The following is a 22,530-nucleotide window of genomic DNA, read 5'->3' on the forward strand; positions in this document are numbered from 1 at the left end:
CCTGCTCCTGGGGCAGCACTAATGAACATGCCAAGGAGACAATCAATGGAATATTGTCCTTAATGCATCAGCCACATCACAACAGGCTTTATCATCCCCAGGGTCAACACACAAAGTGATACCTGCTATTAATCAATGCCATCTCCAGCTTGAACTTCCCTGGCTGTAAATACCTCATCTCGCTCCTCTTTGGGCAAGATGCATTAAAACTAATAAAGCAAAAAACAAAATCAGGATTTATCTGTTCGTTTTATGGATATCACTCAGCTAAACCCTTGAGTCTTTATCCAGACAAAGCCTGGGAATTGTGCTTTGATCAGGAAATTTCACTTAGCTGTACAAAGTGTCAGCTCCAGGATGCTGATCTCTGCTTGTACTTTCAGTACCGTGCTCCCTGTGCTCAGTACAAACTGGTATTTCAATATTTAAATGAGTTTAAATGCTCTGATCCTCACCATTAAGGGAATGTGTGGATGAGGTGAAGAGAAGCACAGGGAATGTGATGGATGCACTGGATGGGGACAGCCAGAACCAGCTCCTCTCCAAACAGTCAGTCCAGCATGTCACATCCAAGGTTCCACAACTAAATAGAGCTTGGGGATGGAGCAGGGAGAAGCCACTGACTGAACTTCATGGAAAATCCAGGGGCAACAACTTCCCTGCTCCCCAACACCAACTGAAACACTCAGCTAATGAGTAATAAGGCCATGACAGTGATGCCTCAGGTTATAGCTTTTATGTTTTCCAGGTTCTGTGCTGCTTTAGTGTGTGGGTCTGGGTTTCATGTTAGGGGATGGTGAGCTCTGTGCACAGAGCAGGGAGACAAAACAATTCCTGCTCCAGCTGGGGACCAAGGACAAATGATCCAAATCTCAGGCCAGGAGCACAAACCCCGTGGGCTGGAGAGAGAAAAACAAGCAGGGTGGGACTGGCTGGGCTAAAGCTGGGATGGGACAATGAACTGCAAGGTGGGAATGGAGCAGAGCTGATCCCAGGGAGAGACCCTGTGTGCAGTCAGGGATTTGTGACCATTTTGGTTCATCTTGGGTGCAGCCCTGGCTGGGCTCTGGTGCTGCCCAAGGTGCATCCATGGAGGAGATCCTTTGAATAAACTCCTGCTTTAGCTTTGTCTGGTCTCTGCTCTAGGCCAGGCACCAACAGCTCAAGGGCCCCTCAGAAACACCCAGGGAGGAGACAACCCATGCCCAAAGTCTCCCAGTGCCACGTGCCCCTCCCAGCCCCGAGCGCCCCGGCTCACCTGGCGTGCATCTCCCAGAGCTTGGTGGCCATGCGCTGGTCCCAGAGGCAGAGCAGCCCCTCCTCCCCTCCGCTGACCACCTTCCACTCGTCCATCTGCACGGCACACACGCCCAGCTGGTGCCCCTGCACGCAGCACACGGCCTCGCCCCGCCGCAGGTCGAACACCCTCACCCTGGCAGCGGGCACAAAGCGGGCACACAGCACGCCGTTAATTCCAAACCATCCACATGGGACCAAACATTCACCTGTGGTAAGCAATGTCCAAGCCACACTCCAAAGCAGCCAAACAGGAGCAGCAATCAGGTAATTCTTGTTTTCATTCCTCTCTGAGGCTTCTCAGCTTCCCAGGAGAAAATCCTGGGCAAAGAGGATTTTTCAGACCATAAAATATCATGGTGACAGTGGTGTCCCTCAAGGCTCTGGGCTGGGGCCAGCTCTGTTCAATATTTTTGTTGACCACATGGATAGGGGATCAAGTCTTTCATTAGTAAATCTGCAGATGACACTGAGCTGGGAGTGTGTATCCATCTGTTGGGAGGTAGGAGGGCTCTGCAGGGAGACCTGGAATGGTTGGAGGGATGGGCAGAGTCCAGTAAGGTGAAGTTTAACAAGTCCAAGTGCCCAGTCCTGCATTTTGGCCACAATAACCCCCTGCAGTGCTGTGGGCTGGGGACAGTGCCCAGGCACAGAGGGACCTGGGGGTGCTAGTGACAGCCAGCTGGACATGAGCCAGCAGTGTGCCCTGGTGGCCAAAAAGGCCAATGGCTCCTGGCCTGGATCAGGAATGGTGTGGCCAGCAGGACTAGGGAGGTCATTCTGCCCCTGTACTGGGCACTGGTGAGGGCACACTTGGAGTGCTGTGCCCAGTTCTGGCCCCTCAGGTTGGAAGGACTCCAGTGTGTCCAGAGGAGGCAACGAGGCTGGAGAGGGGCTGGGAACACAAACCCTGAGAGGAATCCCTGAGGGAGCTGGGGGGGCTCAGCCTGGAGAAAAGGAGACTCAGGGCTGCCCCCATCACTCTCTAAACTCCCTGAAAGGTGCCTGTGCTCAGCTGGGCTGGGCTCTTTCTCCAGCAGCACTGACAGAACCAGAGCACACAGCCTCCAGCTGCATCAGGGGAGGTATAGGTTGGATATCAGAAAAAAGTTTTTCACAGAAAGGGTGATAAAGTTCTGGAATGGCTGCCCAGGGAGGTGGTGGAGTCACCATCCCTGGGGGTGTTTAACAAAGCCTGGGTGTGGCACTGGGTGCCAGGGTTTAGTTGAGGTGTTGGGACTGGGTTGGACTTGATGGTCTTGAAGGTCTCTTCCAACCTGGTCATTCTGGGAATGCTGGGAATATTTATTACAGTGCTGGACACATGGGGAGTAACCTCCCAAAGCCAAGTGCAAAGAGTCACAAACTCCTGCTCTCTATTTATCCAAACAGGTTTCACATATTCAGATGGTTTCCAGGACAGTTTCTATGATGTTTTTTTACATAAACATCAGCTCTGCCTGTCACCACTGAGTCAGAGATGGCAGCAGTAGGATCAGATGGCAAAGTGGCAAAAAGCCTTGTTTATTTCATCCTCTCTTCTTTTATAACTTAGTTTGCTACAGGTGGACCTGATTGGTCATTTAATTAATACATTTCACATCACTGTCGAATTAACAAGACCCCCATTTGTAAACAATCTTATGAGGAAAACAGAAAAACTGATTATTAGAAAAACACCACCTGCAGGTTGTTTTAATATCTGCCTATCATTGTTTATCTCCAGCTCCCTAAAGCTTCCCAGGCTGATCCTGGGAAAACTTATCTAGCTTCTCTTTGACCAGGCTGCCACATCCACACTCACCTCTTACTATAATTAGCTGAATGTCCATTATGGCTGTGCAACTGTCCTCTTTCATTGGGTCAGTGGGCTCCTGAAGAGGAAGTAAAACCTCTTCCTCATGCTAAACTCTTCACCTGTGTCAAGCTGGCAGGGCTCCTTGGCCTGCTGGTCACAATCCAGACCTCCTCCCATTCTCAGAAGCCAGTGGTATTTATGGTTTCTGCACTCTTACAATACTCCATATATCACCTGTTACTCCCAACCTTGTTTCAGTTATTCAATTAATTTCCTTGTTAAGCTTTATATGATCTTTGCTATCTACATTTCTAACTTAGAAATCCATTTAAGCTCTTAATTAAAATGTATCTGTTTTTCACTCTCTTAGTTGCATTCCCAGCTCAACCCCTTGACTCACAAAGACAGCCCTGGGCTCTCCTGAAGGGGCTGACAGCTGCTGGGTGAGCCAGGCAGAGTCACCTGGAGAAGAGGTGCTAAGAGTCCCTTAAAGGAATTCTATCAAGGTCGTTGACATGGAAACTGAAAAGAAGAAAAGATGAACCAGGGGATCCTGCAGTTGGACATGGCTGAAAACAGCAGAGACCACTCAGTGCCAGTGAGCACTGGGAGGATTTGTTGTGGCCAATGAATAAATGTAAACTTTCTGAGAAGGTCTAACAGACAGCATGCTGTTAGAATGAGCAGAGAGAACCCTTCTGAATGCTTGGTGCTCTTCTCTGGGTTGTGACTGTCTCAACAGTGACAGGTTCTGACAGCACAAGGATTTGGGGTCATGGAAACACATCTGGGACAGCAGCAGTGCCACTGCTGCTCCACAGCTGGAAAACCAGTGAGGCACATCCTCCTCAGCACTGAATTTTCACCCTGACTTCTGTGATCAAAGATCTTCTTCAGTCAGATTTCTCCCACCACACAGGACCCCTCTGAGCCTCTGCAGGTTTTAGGACCTAAAGAGGGCTCTGGGGTCAGCACAGGAGGGACCTGGAGCTGCTGGAGAGAGTCCAGAGGAGGCCATGGAGATGCTCCTGGGACTGGAGCCAGGCTGGGAGAGCTGGGGGTGCTCACCTGGAGAGGAGAAGGCTCCAGGGACACCTCAGAGCCCCTTGCAGGGCCTGAAGGGGCTCCAGGAGAGCTGGAGAGGGACTGGGGACAAGGGCTGGAGGGACAGGACACAGGGAATGGCTCCCACTGCCAGAGGGCAGGGATGGATGGGAGATTGGGAATTAGGAATTGTTCCCTGGGAGGGTGGGCAGGCCCTGGCACAGGGTGCCCAGAGCAGCTGTGGCTGCCCCTGGATCCCTGGCAGTGCCCAAGGCCAGGCTGGACAGGGCTGGGAGCAGCCTGGGACAGTGGAAGGTGTCCCTGCCATGGCAGGGGTGGCACTGGATGGACTTTAAGGTCCCTCCCCAACAATTCCACGATTCTATGAGTTAGGATATAAAAGTGAAAATTGGAGAAAGCTCCTCTCTCAGTGCTTCCCAAATCATCAGCAATGCCATGAGGCACAACACACCCATTTTGGACACTCTGCCAACCCATCCCAGCCCTGGTACATGTGGGCATGTGCCAGGGCTGGGATGGGTTGGCAGAGTGATGATATCACCCCTGATATCACCCCTGATATCCAGCACTATGGACCAGGGGTGATATCATCACCAGGATCAAGGACAAGATTATTCCTGCAAAGATTCCAGAGGAGATTTTATGTGTGGCCATTCAAAACAGACAGGGAATTACAGGTTCATACCTTGACTAAATCAGCAATATTCAAAGCAAGCACCCAGCAACCAGCATCTGCTTTACTTAAAAAATGCAACTGACTGTGGCCAGTTTTTAGGTACATTTGATTTTTGGACATTACTGACCACCCAGACAAAGCATTTTGAAGAGAAATAAACTGAAGGCTCAGCCAGAAGCAGAACTACAGACAAAGACCTTAGGATTGCCACAAGGCCACAATACCAGTCAGAGCTGATGGTGTGAAGTTTTAAACCCAGCTCATATCACAAAGGAGTGAGGGATTTGATCCTTATTTATCAAGATTAAGAGATAAAGCAAAGTATATAAATAGACAAAAAAAAAAAAAAAAAAGCAGAAAACAGAAGGAAAGGGGAAACACTGATCTCAGGTTTGAGAAGAAGCCAGAGCAAGATCCTCCCAGCTGATGGCCATCAGGAACAAACCCATCAGGTACACATTAATCCCAGAAAAAGCCAAAACACACTTGTTCCAACACATTAACTGTACTTCATTCCATACCCCTGCTACGATCCTAATGGTGCTGCAAGTCCTTCCTCTCCCCTTCTCCAGCAGAGATTGCATCATCTGATTTTACAAACAACACATTTCAGGGACTGAGAGACAAGGCAGCAGAGCAGGCCAGAGCTCCAGCAGAGCAGCATCCATCTGACAGGGAGGAGAACACGCTGGAGAACGCTCTGAGTGCAACAGCCACAGCACGAGGGGCAAGGACTCCTCCAGCAGAGAGGAGCTCTGCCTCCAGCCTGGGACAGGATGGGGTGGATGGAAGGGCTCACTCCTGGAGCTCTCCCCACTCTCCTGTGTGTGTTCTCCCAGCAAGCAGAGCTGCTCCTGTTTGGAAAGCACAGCTGGAAGCCTGGATCTGGGTGAGCCCTGCTTATCCCATGAGGAAGCACCCAGCTCCCAGGCAGGTGAAAATGCCTCTCCCATGCTGGCCCACCCCTGGGAGAACCAGAGGCACACTCAGCTGCTCAGGTGTGCCTTAAGGAAGAAAAGAACAATGTTTTGCCAATGCCACGTGCTGCTGTGGCACAGAGCTGGCCCAGCCCGGCCAGCTGGGCTCAGTGGGAGCCCTTGGGACTCATCCCAGCTCCAGGGGGGTGTTCTGGAGGCCAGGCCTGGCCCCTCCTGTCACACTGCCTTGGGAGTGAGCTCCTGGCCTTCAGGAGAGCCTGGGACACGTTTGGATCCACACCTTTCTGGGTTTGCCATATGTTTGCTTTCCCAAGGCTCCTCTCCAGCCCAGCTCCCAGCAAGGCAAAGCAGGATCAGCACACGCTCCCTGCTGGGAGAGGAGGCCTCTTGCCAGAGCAAAGCACAGCTCAGGAATCAAATCAATCAGCAGGAATTTCAGATGGAAAGGGAGGTTTTACAGGTCCTACCAAAACCATTTTGTGCGTGCTACTTTTCAAAATCGTGGTTTTGAGTAAGAGAAGGGCAGATCCAGGTGAGATTGGGAAATGGCTGTATTTAATTCAAGCAGTAACTGCTCCCTCTGGCCAGCAGCAGCCTGAGCTCCCATGGCAAGGTCCCTGCTTCACAAACTCACTCCATAATGTGGCCATGGAGGTTCCAGCCTCGTTCCACCTGTGGATGCCCAGCACCTTCCTGCAGCACCACAGGAGGATGTGACCTCTGAGATGCTCTGCTCCTGCCCCTGGATGCCAACCTTATCTTCCCAACTGTTCATCCCTAACTCCTTGCTGTTCTAGTGACATCCAACCCCCTGAACTCAGCCAGTGCTAAAGCTGGAAACCCCCAAAGCTCTCTGGAGGGGAAGGGCACAGACACCCACTCTACTATAAAGGGGAGGGATACCAGCTCCAGCTCCTCTCCTGTCACCATGCAGGAGATCAAAACTGGAGGAAACTTTACTGGGGTGCTTTGGAAAATCAATTATCTGCTCTTAGAGAGAAAAAACCTCCCAGGGATTCAATTCCACTTGTCAAACTTCAGCTATTTCCTTTATCCTCCTTGCTGAGAAAGTGTGAGGCTTGCTCACACTCCCTATTCTCCAGGAAGGAAAAAAAAAAAGCTGTTTGACAAAATAATCATTTTTGCAAGCTGCTGCACTGGCGGGACAGAGGTCTGGGATTTGGCAGAGGGAAGTGCCCGCCTTCCAATCTGATCCCAGCACCAGAGCAGAGCACCACCTGCAGCCTGGTGCCCAGTGTGGAAAGGAGGAGGGAAGGAAGCAGGAGCCATTAGAGACTGGCTCCTGGCCATCCCACATCTCCTTTGGTGCACTGGATCAGACCCCACAAACGACTGGCCAAAAAAAGGAAATCTAAAAATTGGACTCAAAGGGTCTTTTTAAGCACTTTAATCCTTTTGCACTGCCTGTTCCCAGAGAGGCCATTGCTGGCAGCAGACACTGAGCTGGGAAAATCCTACTCCCCAAGCCAAGGAGTTAAAGAGAAAGCTGCTAATCAGCTAAATAGAAGCTGGAATCTGTTCATATGAAAGTCTCTTTTTTTCCTCTGTCACCTGAGGGACATCACAGTGTTCCCAAAGACACTTTTGACATCATTTGGCAGCAGGGCCCATCTCATCCTCCGTGATTCATCCCTTAGGTTATTTTTTTTATATCAGAAAGTGAGCTCTTAAATGCCAAACTCATTTTGTGGGTGGCAGTGGGGAAGTGGAAGGGATTCCAAGTGGTCTCGCTGGGCTGTGCACCAACTGCCTCCACCAAATGGCTCAGAAAGCTCCTCTTCCCATGGAGCTTCCCAGACAAAGCACACTGACAGCCCCTTCCAACTATTACCTAATAGTTTGTTCCTCAACTTCATGGAAACACGAGAGGAGAAAGCAATTCCAGCAGGACCAGATGCAGGACAGGGAGCTAGAGATGGGCATCACTTACCTTCTGTCCTTGTTGCCTGCCACCAGCATGTTGGGGGGGCTGCTGTGGAGGTTGACACATGAGAAGTCACCCATGGAGTTGCCCACCTTGGTCACACACTGGTTTGTTTCCAGGTTGTAAAGGAGGATCTGGCAGAGAGGGAATAAACCACATCAATTCAGCAGGAGCACCATGACTTGGTTTTGCTGCCCCACAAAGCAGAGCTGTGACCACTTGAGGGGCTCTGCAGGACTTGTTTCTTGATGTGTAAAACAGAACCAAGAGACAGATCTAGCCCTGTGAAGAAAGGCAATGCCACCCTCAGAAATCAGGAATTCAGGTTTCCCAGTGGGATCCAGCAACAAGCAGGGATGCACCCCCAGCATGGCCAGGCACAGCTCTCAGGAAAACCACACAGGTGACACCTTTGGGGTTCCAGGAAAAGCACAGGGTTTCCTCATCAATTTTAGTGTTTGAGAGAGCAGTGAAAGCAAACAGCACCAGCCCTGAGCAGGTCTGGAGAGATGGACAGTGAGAGGCAGATCCAGTCAAGTGCAGCAGGAACTGCAGGGCAGAGCTGAGCACAGCCCTGCTGAGAGCCTGGGTGGCCTCACACTCACACACACACACACACACACACAGAAATGTCACATCTGAAGTGGCAGCTCAGATGGGAAAGGCAGAAAAACAACTCTGATTTGAGGCAGCATCAGAGATGATTCAAGCAGAGCCTGGATGAGAAGCACGAGTTGTTCCCCGTCCGTTCCCACTCCTCTCCTCCATCAGTTTAATCACGTTTGCTGTCCTTCCTGTGGGGCCAGATCTGATCTGTCTGCTTGGGCCTCTCAATTTAGGAGAACAAATATTTTTAGAAACAGAAAAACGCACTGGTCAAAGCCCAGTGGAGCTCAGTGGTGCACCTGGCCTTATATAACTTCATAAACATGATTAAATTTCATGGTATTGCTTGTTGAAATGAAAAAAAAACCTTGTGACCATGAGAAGAGTTAATGGTATTTAAAACACCAGAAAAACCCCACAGCTTCCATGGCAACATCAGCATGGCCATGTCAACATCACATCAATACTCTTTACTTCTAATTTGCTGATTATAGCCACGTGCAGCTCAATAAATATTGCACTATCTGGATGGGTTATTTCAACATTTGCCAGAGCAGCAGCACTGATGCTGCCTGGCCTTTTATTTCCTATCTGTGCCATTTCAGAGATCTGGAAGGTGAATTCAGAGAGCAGGAGAGGATCATTCTGTGATGGAGGCCTCTGGGCAACCAAAGTGAAGCTCTGAAGATCTCAAGGAACAGAGACAGAGAATTTGCAGGTTTCCTCCACCTGCCATTCTCCCAGGCAAATTCAGCTCCCTATTAAGATCAACACATCCAACTTCCTTAGGTGTTCCTAAGATTTATAATCTCCCAATTAACTCTTTGTGAAGCTGTCTCAAAAAACATGACGTTTTTCATCCTTAAGACCCAAAAAACCAAAGCAAGGATGACCTTTGTTGGAAAACCTAGGACAAAAAAATTAAATTTAAATAACAATTAATTTAAACTTCCACCCCAAGGAAAAAAGCTGCAACAAACTGCATGGCAAAGTTAGTGTTTGAGGTAAAAACCAGTTTACAGCCTGTTCTCACTTCAGCCCAGCTCCCAACTGCTCAGTAACCAAACCCACAGATAATGATGTTCTGGCAAAGGCACCTCGAAGGGTTCTCAGTGCAAAGGAAATTAATATCTGTGCCTGGCAGCCCAAACTTCTCCTTGGAAAGTTTGGAACAAAAGACAAAGGCAATAAACTGCTGAATTCAGCTTAAGAAAGAACTGACAGGGTCAGGAGCAATGCATTCCAGCTCCCAGTTGGGCCCTTCCCAGCTGGATGTTAAAACTCCAGAGGGGAGAGGGCCAAAAGCTGCTTTCTTAAAAGTCCCCTGGGGCTGATCCTTGCAGTGAACATCCATAAACTATTAATTTATCTAAATGACCAGAGCTCCCATCTCTGCTATAAACATAGGATACATACTTGAACATCCAGCCACGGCCATGGAAGGCTGGAATGAAAAATTGCACTGAAAGATTCCCATGTTACATTTGCCCTGCCTGCAGGCTCACGGCAAAGCTCACAGGTAACAGCAGCTGGAAAAAAAAACTTATTTCTCCTCACATAACTTGAGGGTGGCCAGCAATTTAAAGTGGTTGCATCTAAGAATCTGTAAAAAAAAAAAAAAGGGCTCACACCCACAAAAATGGAAGAAAAGGTTATATTATCTTCTCCTACCCCCTTCAATTCCTTCTCATGCCCATTTCTATCTTTCAAAAATTGTTTATTTAAACCACCAAGCTTGTTATTGATTTAAAATTTTATCATGCACAAATGTCTTTCTAACCAATCAGTCCCATCACTGGAACAGTCTCTGTGATTTTCAGCATCCAAGTTTTGCCTATCTCAAAATTCAATCTGTCTGGAGCAATTTCATGACCTGCAAATGAATTTCAAACCCTTATCCTGACCAATTGATAAGTAAAGAAGCTAAAAGCACTCAGAATGCTTCAGTCTGAATAATAATTTCCTGGAGACAGGGATTTAAGAGCACGCTGATGACAATTCTGAAGTTGCTGGAACACCTCTGATGAGCTCTCCTGTAATATCCCAAGGCAAGAAGGATTTTCCTTACAAAGGCCAAGGAGAGAGAATGGAAATACCTGGTCAATGGGGACTTGAAATAAGGGCCCGTGTGTTAAAGGGCAGATAAAGCCTAAGATCTCTGGGAGGTTTATAATCCTATAATGCACACTGCAAAGGGATTACCCTTTTAAAGGTATTTATAATCCTATAATGGACACCCAAGCCCAGTGACCTAATAGGTACCGAACTGAGGGAAGTGAACCAAGAGCATTTGGGTGTGAAATGAAGAACCCTGGGATAACACACTAATGAGCAGCCCTGGCCCCTCTGGGACCTCAGGGAGGAAAAGCATTAAAGACCCCGTGCAGGCAGCACCGGGATCCAACGCCCCAAATAAAACGTGTCACCTATTAACATTGGCCAAATGAAAAGTCCAAGCTGTTGGCCAAGAGCCAGGCAATCTCCCTGAATGCTTAATAATTCAACAAGCCAGGAATAGCCAGAGCACCTCCAGCATTCTGTTTAGTTAAAGACCACAGAGATTAGCAAACACATTATCCATCTCCGAGGCCATCCCTTCCCTGTTACAAGTCCCTTAACGACCTTTACCAGCCCTCCCTCTCTCTCTCTCTCTCTCTTTTAATAAGGCTGAGCAAATGGGACTTCATTTCAGCCCACTGCCACAGACTGGGGGTATTAATTATTCATGCTCATAGTCTCCCCTTTGTTAAGGCAGTGCATTAGACTAATTCCCCTCTTTGCTGGGTGACTTGGGCACAGCTCAGCCTGTGGCTGCTCCTCCGGGAACCCGGCAAATGCACCAGCCCAGGCACAGGAAAAAAGGCAAAGTTACTGTTCTGCACAGAACTGCAGAGTGCTGGGGACTGGGAACTCTCTTTAAATGCTGTCCAAGAACTCATGAAAGATGCCTGAAATGAATTCCCAAAGAATTAAAGGCTCTGGAGCCAGAAGAGCTGAGCTGTGAGCTTTGTTACATCTCGCTGCTAAGTGAGGTCAAGCGTGGTCGATGCACTCTGCTTGAGACACTTCCAAGAAAAACCAAGGAACTGTAGGAAATGCTGCTGATGGAACTCTTCCATGTGTGGCCAAAACCCCAGCAGGTGTTTTGGGATGCTGTGCTGTTGGAGATGTCTTTTTTGGACAGAACATTCAAACAACAAATCCCTGAGCACTTGTTATCAAAGAGCCTGTGGTACTTTCAACAAGAGCTGGGGTGTCCATCCCACCGTCCTGGATGGCAGCCAGCACACGCCTGCTCTGGGAAGAGCTGCTTTCCCTTTCCCTTCCCCTTCCCCTTCCCCTTCCTTTCCCTTTCCCCTCCCAGCCCACAGGAACAGCTGGAGACCAAGCTGAGTCTCAGAACTGGGTGAATCCCTCTGTGTGTTGGTCCTTATTATTCTTATTTTCTGAATTCGGTTCTTATTTAGTGCAGTGTTGGAGGGAGGATCATAAATATCAGCAAAAAGCACATTGTAAAACCACACTCAAACCCTACATCCTTCTCCTCACTGAACAACACACAGGATCCATTACAGAAGCACTTTTTCAGAAAAACCATCCAGGATTGAGGTTTCTGTCATTTCAAGTAAAATAAAACCATCCTGAGTTGCTCAGAGTGGCAGAGGATCAAGCAGCAAGCCTGAGAACAGAATTTACATTTATTTTCAGATTATATTTCTCCCCTTTGCTTCTGTCCAGCCCTCTGCCAATTGGAAAACACACTGCCTGAATACACACAAATATTGCCAATGAAAAAGGGGCTGTGAAATTCCAAGTCCACCATAAACAAAAAGGGATCTGGTTTCTGCTCAGGTCAAACCCATCCAATCCAGAGGGTACCTACAAAAGCAGGAATATGCATTTGTGGGGGAACCCATCAAATTAAACACAACATATGGCACGCACTGCTGCAAGTTTGGATTTTATATCTAAAGTGATGTGGAAAACAAGAATATTTTTAAAGTTTACAAGCCCCAGGGGCACAGTTTCCCTGTGCAAATGTATTGGATTGCCTACTGTAAATATGGCACATAACACTGCAACAACAACAAAAACAATCTGACTGTTAACAAATGCAAGGTCAGCACGCTGATACTTGTGCACACAGATAAGTGTTCTGGCTCCATAAATTTCAAGATGAGCTAAGATTTAAAAGGAGCAGCTGAAGGAGACAGACAGACAATCAGAGAAGAAGAAAAAGAGTAAATCAAACACAAAACAGCCAGTTAAATAAATAAATAAATAAAAAAGCAGTTAATATCCATGAATAATGGATGTTTGATTTAAAAGCAGTTTACTCCAATATGATGTAATTTTTGACAATCAGCCAGAGAGACTATTTTTCAAGTTCTTGCCAGATATAAGTCATTGTGGGGAGCTGGGAACAAAAGTGCTTCTCTGAGCATGTGGAAAATTGACTTTCATGCCATCCTAAAGGTGACTTTTCCTGGCAGACGCATGCGCTGGGCACTGCCTGAAAAGCCAAGAGCAGCACAGCTCCCAGCAAATCCAGCAGGAAAAGCAGCTCCCTGCTCCACCCCATCCAACACCTGCTGCACAAGTCACACACAGAGCTAAAGACAAGTGCAGTTTGCTTTTCCCTTTGAAGTTTCCCCGTGCCTGGAGTTGCAGAGCGAGGCTTCAGGCTGGTGGCAAGGAGGGGAGCCAAGCTCTGCGCTGGCGCTGCCAACGCACCTGCAGCCCTGGGCACTGCCAGCCCCCGGAGCTCTGCCAGCCTGGGATGGGCTGGGATGTGGGCAGATGTCTGCTAGGACTGCACTGGGGTCACCAGGCTCGTTTGACTCGTGGCTGGAGCCTGGGCTAAGAGCTCCAGGACCCGTGGGGAGGATGTTGTGTTTACCCACTGAACCACCCACACACTCAAAAACCCCTCTGGGCCAGGGACAGGAGTTCCCTAACCTGAGGAAAACCTTCTCCCATGGAGAAGGGAGGCAAGGTGAACCTTAAAAACTGAATTAAATCCCTTGGTTTCATCACCTGGATAGAATATTCATGGCACATCCTAGCAGCTGCTTTTTCCAAACCTGAGGCACCCACCTCAGCCACCGTGCCAATTTTGAGGCACTCACTAGAGCACAAACAGGGGGGGAAAAGCAGAATGTCTTTAATGTCAGCCAACAGAAAATGATTGATTCACTTATTATTTATTTAGTCTTTTATTTATTTCAACTTGCAAAATTATTCCTGGTCACTTAAGAGTGTTTGATCAAGAAATCATGCAAAATTTAGACAAGGAAAAGTTCTGGACTCTCTGATGGTCTCTTTTTCTTCTAATAGTTCAGTTCCTCACAGAGTTCTGCCTTTCTGACGTGGTACCAAAGAGCTTATAAAGAAAAAGGTACTTAAAACACCTTTCAACACCTCCAAATATCTGCTAACACCCTGCAGTCCTGCAGCTCCTCAAAGAGACACATTTGGGCAAGTTCCATCTGTTCAGACAGCAGCAAGCCCTGCTCTTCTACTGGTATGAAAACAGGAGTTCACAAAGATGAATTTGTTGAAAATTGGGCTCTTTACAAGGGTCACAGAGGCCAACAGAAGTGAAAACCCCCACATTTTTAAACAAGAAACACTTAGATTAAAAAAATGGAAGTCTTTGGAACCCCATGAGAACTAGAGACACTCAACACCAGGAAAGACAATGCAGCTTCTCAGTTAGGAGGATTTTAGTTAAAATAAGATGTAAAAGCTCACATAAAGCAGCCATGAACTAAATATATCATCCAAAAATGACTGTAAAGTATGAACTCAATTTCAAGAAGGATTTACTGTTGCCCAGAGCAGCTGTGGCTGCCCCTGGATCCCTGGAAATATCCAAGGCCAGGCTGGGCAGGGCTTGGAGCAGCCTGGGACAGTGGGAGGTGTCCCTGCCATGGCAGGGGTGGCACTGGGTGGGCTTTAAGGTCCCTTCCCACCCAACCCACTCAGGGATTCCATGATTTCAAATTTGTTTTCACTCACTATCACTGCTTAACTCCACTGGACACACATTTCCAAGCAGCTGAAGAATTCCATGGAAACACAAAATCCAGGAGCAAACCCAGGCAGTGTTTCACTGGCTGCTGAGAGGAGCCAGGTGAGCTTGAACACCTTTCCTCAAGCACAAGCCAATCAGCAGCTCCAGAGAGCCACAAAAGCAGCAGCATGAACAAGCATCACCCAAGAGAGCTGATCTCAGCACATCCAGCTTCTGCCTCAGAGCTGGAAGCTGTAAAACCACCCGTCCCCTCCTCTCCTCCCCATCCACCAGCCCTGGGATCAGGTTCATGTTTGTACACAAAGCAACCTGAACTGTGCCTGACAACAGCTGTAACAAAAATCCTCACCTGAACTGTGCCTGACAACATCTGTAACAAAAATCCTCACCTGAACACATCTGTAACAAAAATCCTCACCTGAACTGTGCCTGACAACATCTGTAACAAAAATCCTCACCTGAACTGTGCCTGACAACATCTGTAACAAAAATCCTCACCTGAACTGTGCCTGACAACATCTGTAACAAAAATCCTCACCTGAACTGTGCCTGACAACATCTGTAACAAAAATCCTCACCTGAACCGTGCCTGACAACAGCTGTAACATCTGTAACAAAAATCCTCATACATGCTGTATGAAGTTTCTTTGGTAGAAAAACCCACAAATGCTCCTTTGTTCATTATCTCATATCCCCAAGAACTGCTGAAAATGTTAAAAAGTTTGAACAGAATTTGGAATACAGGAGAAAGTTGTGGTTTAGGATTTTTCCTCTCATCTCAGGAGAACAAACACCTCTAAATTTCACAGAAATAATCCACAAAGCTCACCTGAGCCATAGTAGGAGACCAGACCTACCTGACAGCAGATTCAGGGAAGGTTATAAAGGCACCAGCTATGAGAAAAGCTCCAGAGTGCATCAGAACCCAGATGAACTCAAGCCTAACATTTATCCTGCTGCCTCCTTCTGAGGTTTAGATCCTCACCTGAAGAGGACCAAAGCCAATCTGTGGATTTGATCTCCCCCATGGTAAACCCAAAATCCCCACAGGTGAATGCCCAGCCTTGTGGTGCTGCAGCAGCTCTGTGACCATGGGGCTCCAGCTGCCTGACATCATCCCTCAAGAAATGTCCCCTGGATGCCCTGGGAATAAGGATTTCCCCCATGGGTCATTATCTGGGCTATTTAATTAGCCCTAGACAAGCCTAGATGGGAACACAGACGTCAGAATTTGGACTTGAAGGGATTTCATGTTGAGTTAACAGAGCTGAAACAACAAAACCTTTCATAGCTTCACTTCAAAAAAGAGCTCCAGGAGCACTAAAGCAGAGGAACTCTCAAGAAAGAGCAGCATATTTGGGTTGTCTGGTGCTACTAAAGTGCAAGCTGAACTTCTCAGGGATGAAGCATTTCTGTTCTCCCCTCCCTCCTGCATGGGTGTCTCTCATCTGACAGGAGCCAAGTCTAGGCCACGGATTTGATGTTTTCCTCCTCTCCAACATAAAAGTTCCCACAAAATTTATGCCTCAGATCTCAGCTCTGCTGTCAAACGTGGCTAAAATTAGAAAATGATTTAAAAAAAAGAAGAGAGAGAGGGAGGAAAAAGATGGTTTCTCTAAGTGTTTTGATCAGGAAGCAGGTTACTAGGCAGGGATTGCCAGAAGGAAAATAATAACCAGGAGGAAAACAAAGAAAACCCCGAACTGAGGAGGAACACAGGCAGCAGCCAGGGGGGCTGGACTCCTCCAGGATGGCATTTCCAGGCTGGGGAGCTCTCCCAAAGCCAGGCTGTCCCCGTGGGCCCAGAGTAATCAGGCACTGCAGAGTCCCTGCACGTCTGCGCGAGGCCGCTCGTTAGCACAAGAGCCATCAGTAATTAATTTCCGGCGTGATGTCAGCTGGAGCAGCAGTGCCAAGGCAGTGTCCTTGTCACACCCCCTGGCTGTCTGGGCCCATCTCCCTGATTAGGATGCAATCTGCCAGCAAGAGCCAGGGAGCTCAGGACTGAACGAGGAAAGATGTCCGGCCTTGCTGCGCGCCCTTTGGGGCTGGGGAGGTTTCCTGTCGGAACCCAGGACATTCCTCTGGCTGCCCTGGGTGATCTGAGACCCTGGCACGGAGTCAGAACCACCTGGGCCTTGGATTTTAGCCCATGGAAACAATGACCAACTTTGTGTGAGGAGTTACAAGCCACAGGAGTTTGAGTAGAATGACGGTGAATTTGTCACAGGGTGAAAAAGTAGAATTTTGGGGATTTAGAATGGGGGGTCAAGAGGCAAGATGGAGGAATCTGGGCATGTCCTCTCCTCCTTCTTCTCCTTCTTCTTGTTCTCCATCTTCTGCTGGGATGGTGGCACTTCTGGATTGGTTTAGAGTTGAGACAGACTGTCTAACACAGGTGATAGGGATTGGGAAATTATTGTAAATAAAGCACAGGTAGTTCTCAGTATAAAAAGCCAACAGCACCCCAAGGGCAGGGACTGTGCCACAACCCGACCTGCTGGGCAGAGCTCAGCAGGGCAGAGAGAGAATGGAACAGATAAGGGAAAATAAACAACCTTGAGAAACAGAATTGAAGGATCTCAACTTCTTCTGCAGTCACAGGGCTGGGGAAAAAGAGACTTTCTGACACCTCAGGGTCATCTCAGCCACAGCAACCTGAGAGTTTCTCTGTTCTTTATGAGACACAAAAGTGATCACTGGGGTAATGCCCCCAAATGAGGCAATTTCACCTCCTGGCCTCCCACCTCTGGAGGGAAAAGAGCTGGGTTAGGACAGCAGAGGAATGAATAGAGACAGCACAGCTCACAGCAGCTCAGCCCTGCAGGTATTTATGGTGAACAGGGGGTTTAAGGGGAATGAGGTGCAGCTGGACACGTTTATCCCTTACAGAGGAAGCCCTACATGAAGCTTTCCCATTCCAGTCACTTGCCAAGGGAAATCCTGCATTTTTCCACTCCAGACCACAGTGGTCAGCAGTGGGTGCTCCATTCCTGCTCCCTGAAGCCCCCTCCCTCCCTCCCTCAGTGCTGACAGCCTCAGTGTAACACAAAAATCGAATGAAACCAGGGACTGGAAAGGGAGGCAAGGTGCAGGAAAGGGACAGGAACTCTTCCCAAGGCATCTGGAAACACCAAAATCCCCTGAGAGTTTGGCCAATACTCAACAGCACAGCACAAAAAGCACCCCCCTCCTAAGGGTGCTCATTTGCCTGACACTGCTCAGGATCCCCCACCAGAAGGCTGAGGGATGGTTTGGGATTTTGGCCTCTTTACTGGGGTTTTTAGGAGGGATGTTTGAGATGAGTTCCCCCTGAGGCCATTGATGCAGCACAGACTGAGCTGGGCCCTGCTGGGGAGCAGAGGGTGCAAGGGAACCCAGCTGGCTGAATGTCAGATTATGCTTCTTCCTGACCTAGAGATGGGGCAACTGAGAGGTGTTTGAAAAACTTCTATTTTTAGTCTCTTGTGAAGGGTGAGACAATACAGATATTATAATTTACACTACCACAATTAGAAGCTAATTATTTCTTAATTACAATATAATATAAGTGGGTTTTGACTTATTAATTTTTACCACACTATGCTGTAAATGTCCTTAAACTAATAATCTAAAATTACTCTTCATAAATCTTACTACAATATATTTTTCATATTTCTCTGAAGTATCTATTCTTATTTATAAAACCATCCTTTGAAACTTGCTTCTAGTTCTATTTCTCTCTCACAACATTTATCTTATTCCATAATATTTCTAAGTTAGTATTTCCTACCTCAAAGTTTACATACAGATATATACCATGTAAGCCTTGTGTCAAACTTTAAAAATTCTCTACAAATTCATTTCCCACAGCTGAACAACCCCTCACTTCAGCCCACATAAGAACACAAAGCAGCATCAGATTATTGCACTGAATTGTTTTCTCTCTGCTCTCAAAAGCTGGAGAGCAGGAAAAGAAGTCCTCAGCATGAACTCTTTTTCCCTTAATTAAAAGGTGTAAAAATCTTCTCAATGACAATACCTGGTTGGGCTCATTCAATAGCCAGCCAAAGGTTTTGATGCCAAAGGCTGCCTCGTGAGCAGCCACGTCCAGGCAGGTGACAGGCTGGCCATAGACTGAGTGCAGAATCCTGCCAGGAGCTTCTGCTTTCAGGAGATAGACAATGTCCTCTGCAGCTGCCACTGCCACTGGGCTCCCCGTCACATCTGGAACCAGATTAAGGAAGTTGACCTAAAAAGAGCAGACTTTTTATTTTATTTTTTATTTTAATTTATTCTAGTACAGTCAAAAATTCTGTTGCATCACTAGTGCCACATGCTGAACTGAACAAACTACTCATGTGTGTCCTGAGTCATCTCAGCTATGGATGAACTCCACACCAAGACCAAGCATCAAGCTTATTTCTGAACTGTAAGTCAGACTTAGAGTTGGAGGGGGGATTAATCAGGAGTGGTTTAAATCACTTCACACCCTTTAACTGCACAGCTTCCTTCTACAGGAGAGAGGCTGCAAGACTCAATTATTCCTACACACTTCCTTCCCCTTTCAAACAAATGCTGATACTCTGAGACAAAACAAAACTTCAGAAAATGAGTTTTAATTACAACTCTCAAAACTTCAGTGACAGAAGGTGCAACCTAAAGAAGCTGCATGAGTAGTTACAGCTTCACAAGTGACACTATTAGGCTGCCTGCAATATCCTGCCTCAGAATTAATCAGATAGTGTGGATCTGGAATGAGACCTGGAGTTTCAGCTCCAATTCTATGCGAGAAAACTGATTTACAAAATGAGCCAGCTTAGTTTACTGTTGACAAAAAAAAAATCAAAAAAAACCACCCCCCAGATTAAACCCAGCCAACCTCCTGCACCATATGGACTTGTGTTCATTTTCACTCCAAACTCAAGCCAGGAGTTGCTCTTCAGGGATGGAGGACTCACCCTGAACCTGCTCCAAAGTCAGAGCCTTGAGCTGGTACCGCCCTGATCTAGCTCAGCCTGCAAGACTTTTCTAAGAACCATCCCGAGCATCCAACAGTAATTAGTGGATCAGGAGCTCCTGTAACAAAGCAGAGCAGCCCGGAGACTCACCAGTTTCTGGATTTCAAAGGTTCCTGGGGTTTGCCAGACCCCTCTGTCGTCGGGGCTCTCCAGCCTGACCTGGAAGCCGGAGGCCGTGGCCACGGCGGCGCCGCCCGGGGCCAGCGCCAGCGCCTGGATGTGCTGGTTGTGCTGGAAGTGATGGATGGGCTCCTGGCCCAGCAGCAGGCTCCAAACACTGACAGTGCCTGCACAGGGGAAACGGGCACTGGGGTTAGCTCAGCCTCTGACACAACCTGCAACGAGCCTTAGACAGCTTGAACAAAGGAATACACAGGGAAGAGATGGGGGCAGGACACCAGAACCTGAGGATGCTGTGTTTCCTCCAGCCATGGGTGCACAGGAGAACTGATGTGCTTAGAAGCTGAAGGAGGGGATGTATACATGGGATATTGGGAAGGGATTGCTCCCTGGGAGGGTGGGCAGGCCCTGGCACAGGGTGCCCAGAGCAGCTGTGGCTGCCCCTGGATCCCTGGCAGTGCCCAAGGCCAGGCTGGGCAGGGCTTGGAGCACCTGGGACAGTGGGAGGTGTTCCTGCCATGGCAGGGGTGAAATGGGATGTGTTTTAAGGTCCTTCCAACCCAAACCCATCTGTGATTCTGTGATTCCAGGCTCTACTGCTCTGTATCTTTTTCTAATATCTGACTGTCCAACAACATTAGCAGCTACCTTGAGGAAGACTCTTTGACTTCTCTCACATTTCCATGTTTGGAGATCTGATGCAAACAGACACCTGAAATTTTGTTCTATTATAGAGAGGCCCTCAATCACCCCAAACCCACTGAGGAAGAACCCACACTCCAATTTTAAGTCACTTTGCTGCATGGTTCACAGAATCACAGAATCTCTTGGGCTGGAAGGGACCCACAAGGATCATCCAGCCCAGCTCCTGTCCTGCCCAGACCCCCACCAACCCCACCCTGGGCATCCCTGGCAGTGCTGGCCAAAGGCTCCTGGAGCTCTGGCAAAGCCAGAGGCTGTCCCCACTGCCCTGGGGAGCCTGGGCAGTGCCCAGCATCCTCTGGGGAAAGAACCTTTCCCTGAGCTTCATCTAAATCTCCCAACACAGCTCCATTCCCTGGGTCCTGTCCCCAGTCACGATAGAGAAAAGCTAAAGAATGCAAATCCTAAAGATAAAGGAGTGTAAGTCAAAAGAAAACATATTTATAATTGCATTTTTGCCAGCCTGGCTCCCCAATTCTCTATTTAAAAGCATCATAATCTGAGTAAGAGCAACCTGAGGCAATCAGGAGGGAACAGAAGGGAATTGGAGCCTTCTGGGCCACCTTTGCACTGAATTGAGAAGCAATCTTCCAGCATGACAGGTAGGGCTGGAGAAGGCTCCCTTGCAGAGGAGCACGTTAATGATGAAATGATTAATGGCAGCTCTTCCTTCAGAAGGAGACATAAAAGCCCTGACAGACAGCTGTGGATGGGCACCACTGCCAGTTTGCAAACACTCCTCCCCAGTCCCAGAGGAGGTGAAGCAAGAGTGTGGTAATGAAACTGCACATAGTGAAATGGTAGCTAAATGAGTTTAAATTGATTTATGGTAGCTTTTGTAAAGATTATTTGGTATCTGGAAAGTGCTACCCATGTGAAATAATGCAGATAATCCTTAAGATCCCTGTCTAATGGCACTCCCACTGAATATTTATATTCCTCACCATGGGAATGAGTACCATAATGGGGACCATTTTTGTTTTATTAGGGATGAATATTTAAATTAATCTGCTATTTGCCTAAACAATTAGCCGCCTCTGTTTGTTTACACAAAGCCAAAAGTGCAATTAGGCTTCCATCAGAGAGATCAGTCCCGACTAAAACTGTCCCGACGGAGCCGTAAGGGCTCCGAGCAGAACTTCCCAAAATGACTTCTTAGCATCATGGTAATTATGTTAATTGCTTGAAAGGTAAATAACTGCTGAATTGGGTTTGCAAAACTGGTTGCACACAGCTTAAAACCAGTTAACAAATCCAAATGAGCAGCACAGGCTGCACCCCCTGCAGCCAGGACAGGGCTGAGCTGGGGCTGCTCCTCCTCACAGCAAAGGGATGGGGAGGTCTCACCTCCTGGAGATGATTCAGCCAGGAAAAACCCCTCAGGGGTAAAGTGGTATCAGACACAGGGAGCTAGAACTGGACTGTTGGGTCAGACTGTGGATTTGGCTGCCAGGCTCCTCCAAGCAGAAGGATTTTCAATTTTTGTTCAGCAGAAAATTGATCCAAATTAAAGACCAGGTCCATGAAAGGGAAAAGGGAGGCTGATTTGCTTTCAGTGGAGCCTTTTGTTTACACATCTCTGTGATGAACATTCCACTGGATTCAACAGTGCCTAAATGAATGAAAGTTCTAGGGAAAAAACCAAAATATTCTGACCACAGGAGCAAACTAAGAAACCCAGAGCTCAGGGTTCTGCTCTCTAATTTTGGGCATCAAGCCACAAATAATATAATAATAATATAATATAATATAATAATAATAATAATAATAATAATAATTAATAATAATAATAATAATAATAATTGGAGCCTTCTGGGCCACCTTTGCACTGAAGTGAGAAGCAATCTTCCAGCATGACAGGTAGGGCTGGAGAAGGTTCCCTTGCAGAGGAGCACGTTAATGATGAAATGATTAATGGCAGCTCCATTCCCTGGGTCCTGGTAATTATTATTATTATTATTATTATTATTATTATTATTATTATTATTATTATTATTATTATTATTATTATTATTATTATTATTATTATTACATCTCAAACATGAGAAAATCTGTCCAAAATAGAAGATTTTAACCAGGCAAACACAGTGTGCAACATCTGATACATGACATGGGCAATATATTCCTGGTAATCTAAAAAGAAAGGGACTTGTAAGGTCACAAATTCACATGTGATGAAGGAGCACAAAGTAAAGAGTAACCTGGAGAGTTCAAAGAATAACCTGAATTGGAAGGGACCCACAAGGATCAGGACAGAAAGAAAACAGAAAGAAAACACTGCACTGGATTTATAAATAGGTAAAGCTGCTACAAGAGCTAAAAGTGCTGCTCAGAATATTCTGCATTT

General features: G+C 47.4%; 1 protein-coding gene and 1 long non-coding RNA gene across 3 annotated transcripts in view; both read right to left on the bottom strand.

Moving 5' to 3' along the window:
- The window catches only part of FBXW8 (F-box and WD repeat domain containing 8), a 56,909-nt gene that overhangs the window by 3,800 nt on the left and 30,579 nt on the right, over positions 1–22,530 (bottom strand). For both annotated transcript variants that reach the window (XR_007778901.1, XM_018916411.3), the window contains exons 6-9: positions 19,452–19,648; positions 18,383–18,592; positions 7,725–7,852; positions 1,259–1,432 (exon numbers count right to left, since the gene is read on the bottom strand). Coding sequence is in view for 1 of the 2 variants with exons in the window: in XM_018916411.3 (XP_018771956.3) it covers positions 1,259–1,432; positions 7,725–7,852; positions 18,383–18,592; positions 19,452–19,648 (709 nt within the window). In the remaining variant the exon portion in view is untranslated. The remainder of the gene's footprint in view (positions 1–1,258; positions 1,433–7,724; positions 7,853–18,382; positions 18,593–19,451; positions 19,649–22,530) is intronic.
- On the bottom strand, positions 13,522–17,351 carry LOC127060184 (uncharacterized). The gene is made up of 2 exons (XR_007778902.1): positions 14,780–17,351; positions 13,522–14,710 (listed from the first exon to the last, which is right to left on the bottom strand). It is a non-coding gene; the product is annotated as an uncharacterized LOC127060184 (long non-coding RNA).

Source organism: Serinus canaria, chromosome 15 (assembly GCF_022539315.1).
Source record: "Serinus canaria isolate serCan28SL12 chromosome 15, serCan2020, whole genome shotgun sequence".
Taxonomy (NCBI): Eukaryota; Metazoa; Chordata; class Aves; order Passeriformes; family Fringillidae; genus Serinus; species Serinus canaria.